The sequence below is a fragment of the Eleginops maclovinus genome, chromosome 9, assembly GCF_036324505.1.
Source record: "Eleginops maclovinus isolate JMC-PN-2008 ecotype Puerto Natales chromosome 9, JC_Emac_rtc_rv5, whole genome shotgun sequence".
Classification (NCBI taxonomy): Eukaryota; Metazoa; Chordata; class Actinopteri; order Perciformes; family Eleginopidae; genus Eleginops; species Eleginops maclovinus.
Genome location: NC_086357.1, coordinates 21214776 through 21228247, shown reverse-complemented (window position 1 = coordinate 21228247; position 13472 = coordinate 21214776). Strand labels below are relative to the sequence as shown.

General features: G+C 40.1%; 1 protein-coding gene across 3 annotated transcripts in view; it reads left to right on the top strand.

Moving 5' to 3' along the window:
* Nucleotides 1–13472, top strand: part of sbno2b (strawberry notch homolog 2b) — a 54925-nt gene that overhangs the window by 7025 nt on the left and 34428 nt on the right. For all 3 annotated transcript variants that reach the window (XM_063892343.1, XM_063892342.1, XM_063892341.1), the window contains exons 2-4: nucleotides 4449–4675; nucleotides 5581–5669; nucleotides 11547–11673. In XM_063892343.1, coding sequence (XP_063748413.1) covers nucleotides 4568–4675; nucleotides 5581–5669; nucleotides 11547–11673 — 324 coding nt within the window. In that variant the 5' untranslated portion in view covers nucleotides 4449–4567. The remainder of the gene's footprint in view (nucleotides 1–4448; nucleotides 4676–5580; nucleotides 5670–11546; nucleotides 11674–13472) is intronic.

Sequence of the window (13472 nt, the reverse complement as noted above, 5' to 3'; positions counted from 1 at the left end):
GTTAAGACAGATGCAAAAGAATAGTGACAGAAACAATGAGATAGTTGTAGATAAGGATTAGACTACACTCATATTATTAGTATAATACTATTTGTAAAATTAGATGTACAACTTGTCATGTCTGCGTATGATTGTTTCCAACTCTTGTGGTTCAATTTTTTCTTCGAGTGAACAAAAGTCATAGTGTATTTCTATCAGTGTGACGTCGTGGAGTGTAAAACGTCATACAGCCCAATGTAGACTGGTACTTTTGTTGAAATGACGGTTGGAAATATGGTTAACATCATTTATCTGTCAGCATTGAGCTTGTGGTTAATGAAGATAAATCAGAGATGCGTGTTGAAAGATTATCTCTGTACCTAGAGAAGGATTTAGTACCTGTGAGAGGTGATGAAGCAACAATTGTGGGGAGACAAAAGAAAGTGGGATACTGACCATCCTTCTGTCCAAACCTTAGAAAAAGTGTGTCTTTTTTCACAGTCATTCAATTACACTGCCTTTTTAGTTTTAGGAATTATTCACCTTTAATGGCTGTAGGGTAAAATAATAAATATTGTATAAGACTCAAATCATTTTAGTGTGTGAGTGGAGGTTTGAATATATGTCAACACTCCACATATGAGTGTGCGTTTGTGAGTGAAATGGCACATGTGCCAGGCAGGGTGGTTGTTCTCCTCGTGAGCGTTAATCGTGATTTAGCAGCTTAAGGAAGTCACACCTTCCTGGATGATCCCCATGTGCTCTGGCCACAACTGATACTCACTGAAGGCCAACAGCATAAAACCTGACAGTACTTCCTGCCACACACACACACACACACACACACACACACACACACACACACACACACACACACACACACACACACACACACACACACACACACACACACACACACACACACACACACACACACACACACACACACACAGCATTTTACCTCTTACCTTATATACTTGCAGCACATGTTGGGTGATGTTAACAATAAAAACACACATCTTGTGTTTTTGATGTGACACGCTGCTTGTGAACCTCTGTCTGGATTACAGACTGACACAGTGACTCACACAAATAAAGGGAACCAACTGGCCACCTCTCTGGAATTACGCTCTCCAACGTCACTAAATCTCCATGTTTGCATTCCTTCTTCCCACATAGGTCAATCGGTATGATTTGTCGTCATCTCATAGTGTGTGAGCTTCATTTCTTTCCGATTTTCACAATCAGTGCACCTGAAATGGCCTAATCTCCCTGCAGTGAGCTTTTGCGCCAGGCCACCCACCGAGAGAGATTGGGGGAGACACATGGGAGTGGGGTTGAACAAAAACCAGCAGTAACCTTTGAAGTAATTAACAGATTTAACAGATTACCCTACGAAATAGTATCTTTCTCCACTGCTTTATAACAACGGTTTTGTGTGTTTATATCTTTATAGCATGGCCATTCTCTTTTCATCATATAGGATATTTAGTTAACAATCTTGATACACATTATTAATCCAGATATTGGAAAAAGAGACACATTTTTAAATAACAAGGTAGGGTTTTGAAAAAAAAGCTGTGTATGCTACTTTTGATGAATGAACCAATTGTGTCCCCAGCGCTGCAGTCGGCATGCTTCGTTCTTATCTTGTGTTTTCTTTTTCCCATATCTCCAACCCTCTTTCACTCCACTGATAGCTTTCTCCGTCACCTCCCTCTGCTCTGGTGGTTAGGAGTAGTAGGGGGTTTGCTGTTTTCCGGTAATGAGAGGCCTTACAGGAAGCAGATACGGGGGACCACTCTTACAATGATCAGTATCGATTATCCTCAGGGGCTCGCTGGAGGACTGGGGGGTCGGCTAACAGGGGACAGAAAAATACGGACATTCTTCTGTTGCTAAGAGACAGTAACTGCCATGGTGGTGGGTGACGTGGCAACAGGGGATGGAATGACAGATACTGTCTGCTCAGGCTTATAAGGAGAACTAGTGTGTTTTCAGCCGTCACAAATACTGACGAATTTTTTCTGCCAGCTGTAGAGTGTGTACTATTACTATAAATACTACTACAACTACTAGTGTGTTCCTACACACAGAGCAACCTGTGATTGTTATCATTCAGAGACTTAACTATAGTTTTATAAATATCACCCTGAACCACGTAATGGAATATAATAAGACATAATTACATCAGATAAAGTTACACTATTTGAGTTTCAGTTTAGTTTCTCTCTCACCCACGCACATTCACAATTTATTTTTCTCTTCACCTTTTGCCCCTCTTCTGTATGGTCTAGCTATTACATTTTTTTTTAAAAACCCTTATTCAAGGACGGTTGTGAACTGCTTGTATACAATTGGCCCATGGAACTGCACCACCTGTGCCGTGCATGTTGGGCTGAAAAGGGTTATAGTAATTTATCAAGACCTCTGACCCAGATAACCTCCCAAGAGGCTTAAGAAGCTGTGATGCACCCGAGCTTTAAGCCTCCTTTGAGTACAATTCTGCAACACCAAAGGGGCCTCACAGGCTCTATACACACACTCCCTGACTGCCCCTTGTTTCCCTTCCACTGCATTCATCTGGACCTCAGAGGCTGGAAGCTGTCCACACATGTTCAGATCAGATCCCATATCTTTTTTTCTTATGAACTCCTGCCTAGAAAGTTTGCCGGTTGGTTCTTTGCACATTTTCTTCACCCATATCCAGACAGTATGACATTGGCAGCTTGAGGGAAAAAGGACCTTTCTTTGTGTGTTTTGGCAATGTGAGTGGTGAATATATTGGGTAAGGTCTCTCTGTCACACATGCACACACAAAGGCCCTCTTATTTGGACCCTCATGAACCCTATTAGGATTTATTACCGCAGCTCTGCCCCCAGTAACCTCGTCAGGTCTGTCGCAGATCGGGGGAAAGGAATGGAGGAAGGGAGTTGGGATGGAAGGTAACAGTCTGATTAGTTTGGGGCAAGGGAGTGTCACTGACGTTACACAGACATGCACTGTGGAGAGCTGGGTGATTGGATTGATTCAGCAGTCAAAAATGATGCAAGTTTTTATATTTGGCATCTGCTTGTAGAATCAGTAGTTGATGAAAGTGTGCTACAGTGACTCCATGCACATTATTTTATATTTTCACTGTCATAAAACCTTTTGAATTATGCAGCAGAAGCACAAAGCTGCCAGTTTTTCTACTCAAGAGTTAGCTGGCCTCTATGTGAAACCATATCTGAAGAAAGTAGGTCATTGTGGTTAGTTTCCCAATTATGGGGTTGGTTTGCCTAATATATTCTGACAGATTTAAGGAGAGAAATCTGTCATTTCAATGAAAACAAAAGAATAGATTTAGAAAAGTATAGTATTTTAAACACCTGTGTGTGTGTGTGTGTGTGTGTCTGTGTCTCTGTGTCTGTGTCTCTGTGTCTGTGTCTGTCTGTGTGTGTGTGAGCCCAGAATGGGGAGCTTGTTAGCATCACACAGGATTCTGCCTGTCCAGACAGTCTGGTCTATCCAGTCCAACCTGTCATTATTACGAACAGCTTGAGTTCTAAAACACACACACACACACACACACACACACACACACACACACACACACACACACACACACACACACACACACACACACACACACACACACACACACACACACACACACACACACACAAATCCGACTTCAGGATTTTTTCTGCATGACTTCCCCCCTCTCCCCCATTTCCCGTCTATCTACTGTACTATCATAAAGGCAAAACACTGAGAACCTACCAGCATACTTATTAGTGTATATTATGTGAAATATGAATAGATGTATATCAATGATCAGTTGCTATGACAGAGAGAAGACCTGCTCCTCTGCATCCCAGCCTGTTAGCGCTGTGGACCTCCAGCTGGGATATTAATTGGTCCTCTGATGCATGTTGAACCTTGAATGATGTTGGATGATTACCATCTAATGAGCGCTGTCAATCAATACATATAAGCGCACACTATATTATGAACTACTGAATTCTGTGTTTGTGCTCTACTAGAGTCAGTGTTGATAAAGAAGAACAATTATTTTTGTAATCTCCTTCATATTATAACAGTTTTGATTTAACCCAATAAAACATGTACACTATATTTTTAAATATAGTTTAATTTCAATTCGGTCTAAATGATTGTCTCCTGTTAAATTAATGAATTGTACTTATATCTTCTTTCCATTGTAGGCCAATGTTTAAGCTCATTTTAACGTGTGTTTTTTACGAGGGGATTGCAGGTGGACATTTTTTTAAAGGAGTAAAAAAATACGCATTGGTATTGTTAATTCTTCCTACTTTCTTTTAATGATTTAAAGTTAAATAAGCCCCTTTTTGATGCTTTATGTATCACTACGTTTGCTGGAACAAATTCCCTTCACCTCTTCTAATGTCTCTCTGCCCCTTCCTCTCTCCCCTTTACATCCCTCCTTATCGGCTCTCCTCCTCAGGTCATGGAAAGCATTTGCTCGTGTTAGAAGTACTTTCTGGGACACAGCCAGCACGTGGGTGGTGGTCGGAGGGAACATAACCTAAGTCAGCTGGTGGTCATGTGTGAAGCTCTGGTCTGATGCCCACCCTCCCCTCAGCACTGGCCATGGACGGGGAGAACTACCTGCATCCAGAAGGCCCTCAGCTGGACAGCAGCTTGTTCTCGGTGGCCTCCCCTAACATAGAGGTATGCTAACAGCTTTATTTGCACGTTTTGTTATTGATTATAGCCTTACTTGGTGGAAAACGTCAGGTATTTTTGAAATAGTAATAGGAATCAATCCCAAAAGACTGCTTTAATGTATTCATTGCATAAGTATAGAGACATTTATTTTCAAAATCAAAATGTAACTACTGGAGCATATTGCCCCTTTTATTTTCACATCCCCCACTATCTCACATCTATCATGGTAAACGACACTCTAGCTGTACCTCTACCTAAAACACAAATATTTACTGTGGGACATCTGAGGTAATTTATTAGTCTATTGGCAGGTAAATAATATGCAACTATTTTGACAATCACAAATAGATACAACAATATAAAATAACTGGTAGTCACATCCCTGATCTGAGCCCGGATATGTCACTTCTGCAGAAATTCATCTGGTTTTGTTTGAGAAAGGAAGTGCTCCTACTTGTGGTTATAACCAGGCAGATCTGATCAAGATTTCGCTGGAAATTCCGTGTAGATTGAGGCCATGTGATATCACCAAAACTCTCGGTGTCCACATGGTTTGGTTTGGTTTGGAGGGAAAGCCCTCTACTGTCACCTTTTGGGAGAATGTTGCATTTGTTTCCTACAGTTTTTAAAATTACATTTGGAAAAAATCAGTTAGAATTTTTATTTTAAGTGATCTCTACAAAAGAAATGATCCCAATGGAAACATCTAGAAACCATTACAGGTAAGATGTAAAAACATGGCTGAACCATTTAAATGCTTATACAGTTACATTGAAATGAAATAAGCAAAAACCTGCTGCTCTATTTTAAGATTATGAGGGAAAAGTCTATTGCTCTTATGATCTTTACTCTTATATTTCAATGTGTTTTTTCCTAACATGACAGATTTTGTCCTTCCTCTGTTTCAGAGTTCAATATATCCCTCCTCTGGTTCCTGGGGATCCTATTCTCAGCAGCCTGGATACAACATACACTGCCCTATGCAATCTGGAAACCAGTAAGTCCATACACACTCACAAACCCATGCCTAGTATTATCATGAGCTAGGAAATAATATATTTATCAGCTAAATAACATGACCAGTGAGGACACAGAGAATCTGAAGATTGCTCTGTACTCTATGACTTTCCTAACAAGGCAATGCATTTCAGATTGAGGGCCGCAAACTGTTGAAATTAGAAGTTTTTCACATGAGCTAAAGAATCCTGGAGTCTCGAGTGTGACACGCAGTTACATGCAGTTGTTTCATTCATTATTGCAGGAGAAACAGCCACATCCAAATGGCAAACAAACACACTTCCCCTTAATACTGACCGTCTTTAAAGGACACAGAGTCTGAATCATATAAATGTTATTATTATGTAGGACAGATACCATACATTTATAGCTGTATCTGTTCCGTAAAAGAACACTTGGAGTGCCATAAGATCTAAAAGTCCCTAGTTATATCTGTAGTCAAAAATGATCCAATACAAACGTACCGTGTGACGGTGACTGAAATCTGAATGTAAGTGATGCTGCGTTCTTGAGTTTATTTGAAGCTGTGTTTCCTTTATTCATTTCAATGGATCGCAAGAAATACATGTGGTTGCACCCTAAATCTGTGCCTACCCTTAAGGTAAAAGTTGTTCCTTCCTATGAAATGTGTTTGAACAGGGGCTTAAAGGTAATCAGACTCTTCTTAAACTGATTGATTATTTATTATCAGGTATTATAAGGTCATATTATTGCTTTCCTGGCGACACCTGAAGTAACCTAACTCAATCAGGCCTATGCTTTTCTTTTAACCTGACACTACACATCACTCACGTCATTGGGGAGGGTCTCCTTTATCACACATCCTTCATTTCCTGTAATGGGTGGCCCGGTGTCAGCCTCACGGGGGGGGGGGGGGTTAGTCTCAACATCTTGAAGCTCTGGCGTTTTAATGACCTCACCACTAAATGGAAGATGTTTGTCTCTTTCCTCCCACATGAGGTGTGTGTGCGTGAGAGAATGTGTAATTCAAAGGCAACTTCTCGACTACCCCGGCCATGTAGCAGAAGCAGCACCACATCACACCAGAGCAGAAGCAGATGTAGAGTTTGTCTTGTCATCCATGGCATCCGTCCAGCCACATGATAGCTGTGCACTAAAAAACGTTCTGACCATAATCACAGTCCAATAGACGATCAATGTGATGGAATAATGCAGCTGAGACGTGTATCTGAATTGGTCGACATGCTTTTTCTTCGGCAGATTCAGTCAAGGGGTGCTTGGATATGGATCCGAACTTCCCAGTCTTTTGCTAATCCATACAACATTATTGATATTTAGACAAAAGTAGAAAAAGCAGGACTAAACTGATACTTCTGTCGCTTAGTTCTGGTGTGTATCAGCGTCTGTGGACGGTAAGGAGCAGGTATATATACAGATTTGTGTAGGTTATCTTCATCAAGGTGTGTTTGCATTAGAGCTCGGCATACGCTGTGAACCACTTGTCATAGTTGTGAAACTGGTTTTTATTCTTATGTCAGAATGATGAGGATCACTGTCTTTTAAAATGGTCATCATTGGCATAGAGTTGTTTTTAACCATTGCAAATGTCAGGACATTTTTAATTTAATTTGAGATTTAGTGTGGGTTTGAATATGTACATAAAACAAAGTCTTCTTTTTATAAAGACAACATTTCGTGCTTTTAGTCCAAACTTTTAAAACGACTCTGATTTAGTCATCGTCGAACCTGTGTCATACTGAACACAACTCAGGAAGTGTTTGTTCACAGATTGGTGTTTTGTTATTGCTGTCGGCGCAGTGTTTCTTTGAAAGTTCAAGCACCAGATGTGAGTGCGTTGTCTGTGGTTTTTGGGTTCAGTCAAAGCAGAGTTTTCTGACATCAAGCTGGTTTTACAAGACCCTTATCTTACTCTCTCTCTCATAGTGTAAAAGCATCAAGATCAAAAGCAAGTTTCTGTGGTTTAAAGAAATATGGGTGATCAAATATCATCTTGTGACTTAATCTTTGTCTTGTAAATACCATCATTTAGCAAGAAGTGGTTTGAAAAGCTGTTAATTCAGCATTTTTCGATGTCCGTAAATGTTTTGTGCCAGAGTTACCGGACATGTTTTTTTGTTTTTTTAACAAGGGCTCTAATCAGGAGGATGGCTATGTTGGTTGGAACAATTTCAAGCTTTTGCCTCAGTATTTCTGTGTTTCAGCAATGACCCTGTTCATTCGCCCCTCTTGTGCTCTTCTTTTCTTTAATAATCTAGCACTCAGGATTCAAGGATTCTCGTCATTATGCAACACACGGCTGCATCAGGAGGATTGTTAAACACAGCAACACAATTTAATTTAGGCAAATAATATGACGGGCGTCTCTAAATAAAATATTTGACCTCCGAGAAACCTCGTCTATCAATTCTGACTGTTAGCACCAAACTCCATCTGTTCACAAAGAGCCCGCCTCCTCTTGTCTCACCTTAGTCCTGCACAAGCTCTGTCAAATGCTTTTATGTGCGCCGGTAATAACACGATAAGATTCATGTTTTAATTGATTGAACTTGAAAGCCCATATGCTAGTACTGTTCTCACATGACCATTGAGAACAAGATGAGAAGTGAATCACACACGGGGGGGGGGGAGTTGTGAATGGGCCAGCGCTTGGATTGCACGTTCACTCACCTGCAGAGCAGTAAATATTCTTATGGTGATAAACATGTCACAGAGACAGTGAGTCTATGTTGAGTTAGCAGAACAAACTAGTAACTAGTATAGTGTCTTAACTGTCACCTGCCAAACTGCACAGAACAGGTCAGCAGTACAGTCACTATATCAGGTGATGGCTCATCCACATAAGGCTCTGTAAAATATCACAGAGCTGTTCTTTCATGTCACATGTCTCATGAATTAATGTTGGGTAATTTCCAGTTCTGCTTTTATCATTATTTTTTATTTTTAACTATTTAAGGGCCATCGTATCGCTCGGTGGTTAGAAGTGGTGGCCAATATACGGAAATTTCCAGCAATGTCATCCCCTCTATTTTCCCCGTTTAAACGCTGTTTCTCTGATAAAGGCACTTTGGCCCGAAAAATATGTATATCAAAAAAATACCCAAGACAATTTGAAGAGGAAAAAGAAGGCCCGGTGTTTTTAATCATTTCAGCAAACCACAGCGAGTTTGTTATGGTAATGTGGTCCCACACAGCCGAGTCTGGGTGTTTGTTTACAGTTTTGGAATGAGAAACAGGCCACAAGTCTGCCAATATTTTAATGTTTTGTTTGTTACTGATCGTCTATGACCAACTCTGGGTTATTAATCATGAAGGTTCATATTGTGTGCCTCTAAGGTAACCATGGCTCTGTGAAATAGGACTACATTTTGTTACTTCCTACTATATATTCCTTTATTACTTTAGACACCATTTTAAAATAGAATAGCAGAAAAAAACATCGCCTTTGACCCTTCCTCCTGCGTGCTTTCTCTTCGTTGTTCGCTCTTTATACCGCCTGCAGACACACTGATGTGCTTTCAGGTGTGGGTGTCAAAGTTCACTTGTTGCAATGTGCGCTGATGATAGCATGAGAGCTAAAATTAATTATTGTTTTGTCAGTAAGGAACCGTTCTTCCAAGGAATCTTCAGCATTTGTTTATTGATGGGTGTGCCTTTGTGTGAATGGTCTCTGGGTGCTTGACTGAATATTGATAAACATGTTTTTCTATGGACAAGAGCATAATATTGTTTATTATCATTTCAATGGAGATTTCTGCTTTCTCACGAGGAATTTCGTGGACCATTTGTCTTGAATCGAATACTGTTGTTCTTTGTTTCAGTTGTAGGAAGAGTAGTTTCTTAGAAGTCACAGTACCTGGCATTTGAAACTGCATTCAATTTTCACATCTAACACATGTTGTGCCTGGCAGGAACAGGGCAATTGTCTCTTTTTCTAACCAGTTCTGCTTTTATATGGTATGTCTGTCTTCATTTAAACTTTTGAATGTTTCTATGAACGGTTCTAGTCCTTTATATTTTCCCATATGTCCTATAGTACTGTAAGTTATGTAGTCGAGGTGTTGTGTGTGTTGAAAGGATGTTTCTTAGATGCTTGTTAAGTGTGTTTTGAAGAACAGCCACCCCGACCAACCCCCAGGTAAAACTCTATGACACAGACTGGATTATAATATTTGAAAGAGACATTGTAGTACATTTAGAGCTTATTCATAAAAGAGACTGTCTTTTAAAGATTGAGGTTAATAAAAGAAGTCTTAAAATAACATGCCTGGCTAGTATGTTTTCAGCCTCACATTAAATACATTTGAAGCAATAACAATGCCAAAAAGAGTACTGATTTAAAGGGGCAGACTATGTTGGATGGGAGGGCTTAACGCATGTCAATCAGGTCCTTTGGCAGAGATCCTGAGCCAGCGTTGTGTTGTTGGAGAGCAGGTAATGCCAGCTAGCCAAGACATGGCTTGATAACATCACTGAAGTATCATTGTTTGCTAAAATGCCATGTAGGGGAATTCCAGGCTAAATGATTGATTTGGTCTTTCTAAATACTGAAACCAACCTTTAACCGTATGAGCTCAATCTTTGTTTTCTTCCTAATTTATGTTCACCACTCATCATGATTAAAAAGCTAATCTCCCTCCTTCCCTTTCTCATTGTCAAATGTACCTTTTTATTTCTTCATTATATAAGAAAGAAACATAGCAAATACATTCCCAAATAAAAAATCCTATATGATAATCTATATCTATAACACCACAACCCAGTTGCATTTATGATAACCTAAAAAAATGATGCAGAATTTCAAGCACAAATTTACCAAAAATCTTAATTGAACATGGAACCTGATTTGAAATGGAGCTCTAGTCTGCCCTTTCATCCTCTTGGTGTGTTATGAACTTAAATCAATCAGTCTCACTGATCTCTGGCCCCTGGTTGAGGGCGATGAGCCAAATCCTGTGAATGGCTTTGGCCGAGCTCAATCCCTCTGAGCCGGAGCCCTGTCGCATGATTGGACGAGGGGAGCGTGGGAGGGCACGGTGACAGTTGCACCTTTTTACAAAGGTTTAGTTTTGCTTTCGTTTTTGGTGTATGCCTACTTAAGTTGGTAGTTACGTTTTTGACTTGACTTGAACTCAGCCAGAAACTGGACATATCTCACGTTGGGAATACAAGGCATGTGGACCTGTGTCTGAGGAGGATGGTTGTTACAGGTGAAAGTTGGACCGTTGATCCTCAAAGTGGGTAGGATCTGTTCTTGTTCTTCATTCAGTGACTCATTAGACACTTGCCCTCCCTCTCTTTTTCTCTCACCTTATTTAAACTTCTTTCTGCTTGTCTGATATACGTGTTTTCATTGTCTCTCCTGTACCTTTGGCAGTTGATGATGCAACTTTTCTTTTGGCTTTGAACACTTTCAATGTTAGACACTTTGAATTTGAAAGATACAAGAGCATATTTCTTCACCTCACTGGCATCGGTCCATTCCATAAGTACATTTTCGGGTCCTTGTCAAAGGGAAACTGAAAGTGTTGTACATATTTGCAATGAGTTGGACTTGCTGAAAACATGATGTAATGTAGTAGAAAGTGATGAATCATTGTATACAGGTATTGCTGTACTGGGTCACTGTCTTCAGAAAATTAACCCCTTTCTGACCCTTCTGACCCCTCGATCACATGAGATGCTTTTCAGTGCCTCTTTCATTTCTCTACTGGAGCTGCTTTTTGCACAGATATGAAAGGCTGTGGTTGCATTTGGCAGCTCTAAGATGTACATTTGGGTGACTGTATAAGGGTGGAGAAAAGAGCATGTGTCAATTTTACTTGGAGAAGCAGTGGCTTAATAAACTAAACATCATTTCTTCCCTCCCTTTCCCCAGGCAATACCACTTGAACAGCAGCACTACTACCACCACCACTCCGGATGTGCACATGGACATGTACTCGGGATTCCCTGACGTCGACTTTTCCGGCCTCAACCTCCCTAGGAATGGAGACTTCCCCCAGGTTTGTTCCACATAACGTTCTTACATGTTAGCCAGTTAAATGTGAATTAACGTAGCACTGACAGTGTAGTGCCCTAAAAGAGCCAACATGAAAACACGGTCGGACGCATTCTAGTATTTTTTTTCTTTCCCTCCGTCTTACTCCCTTTATCAGAGGGCTGGACCTTGCCTCCCTCCCATTTCTTTCATCCTGTCTTTCAAGTGTATTCACCTCTGCTTAATGTGCCAAGCAGCAGCCTGATTAAAGGCTAGTGTTGTCTAGACGACCGAAGGAGTACCTGCCCCATTCCTGTCGAGGCATGTCATTAATAATACACTGTAATTTAACATTCTTCTATGCATCCACACTGCGTCTTCTGAAACCACTGGCAGGTAAACCAGGAACCTTTTGGGATGTTTCCACAAAGAGAGATTTGTTGATTAGAAAGTGCGAAGGTTTTGAAGTGAATCATTTGAGTAACTTAATTCCAAACACAACTATTAAGATTAAGCAGTGAAGTAAAGGTGCATGCTTCAATCACCTCACCATGCCAGATGATTATGAGTGTGCTTGTGTGTCCGTCCAGCTAATTCCTCATAGCCACAAATCATATGAATAGGAGCCTTTGCAATTGTGATAATACAGCCCAGTGAGTTTCTAATCTGAGGCCCCTTGAGTTGAGCAGATGAGTGCCATTATGCAACCATATAAAAAAAATGTGCCATGATGAGTTTTAAAGAAGTGCAGCCATGGGTTACAAAACAGTATTTTGATTAGCATGTCTGACAAAGAAGAGGGGATCAGCCATCAGGGTTTTTCTGGGTTCAAAATAAGGGCAAAGCAGGGTGAGGTGTGTTCAAAGCCCAGGGATATGTGTATATTCTATGAATAAAATGACTACAGACATTGCTAGATAACGAAGCCCAGCGAATAAGAAGGAACAATGAAGGCCCTGTTACATGCAGAGAAAATAGTTTAGTTTGATTATGTTTTTCTTGAAGTTTGCTATACATTTTACATTTAATTAATTCTATCACACAAGGGATGTTATTGCTTAGATAAACCAACACTTTTTAAATGAGCAAGTTTGGTGTAGAGGGATAGGGTTTTGTGTGCAAAGATTAGCTGATTTTTTATTTTTGTCTCTCTGCAGGCTACAGAGTCTAACAGCCTGAGGGTTTTTATAAAAGCTTAAGGCTGTGTTTTATATTCAATTACTTTGATCAACGTTTCGCCAAATAAGTTAGATTGCAGGGGCACATTCTATTGTCTGGGACAGGAACACTTGAAAGTCCTTGGAGTGAGTGTTAACAAATGTTGACTTCATTGTTCACTTTAAGTTATATTTGCTGGCATTTGGTGTACATTTTCAAGGCTTATATTCATGTTGTGTTATAACGTGATGTTGGCAGGTCAAATAGCAACCGTTTAAAGGAAAGCACAAACACTACAACATAACTTATTGTTAGTCACTGCGGGTAAAAGCGTTAGTTAAATGAAATGTCAAAAGTTTGTGTCCAGGTCTGTGGATGAGCGTAGTGGTTCTGTGGAAAAAAATAAGTATAGCTGGAGTTATATTAAAATGTTTGATATGAGTTTTTAAACCAAGGGGAATTTAAAGACTACAAATGAAAACTTTTCTCTACAAGAAAGTAATGTGTCACCCTCATCACGTGCTTAGAAGTAATGGCAAGGAATTTGTGATTCACATGGGGTTCCCCTAGCTTTCCTGTTCTCTGTTTTAGCCCCTCTGGCTATAGCTGTATTCCTTACAAGTAATTACAAGGATTTATATTTATGTCTACATATTTAGAAATGTA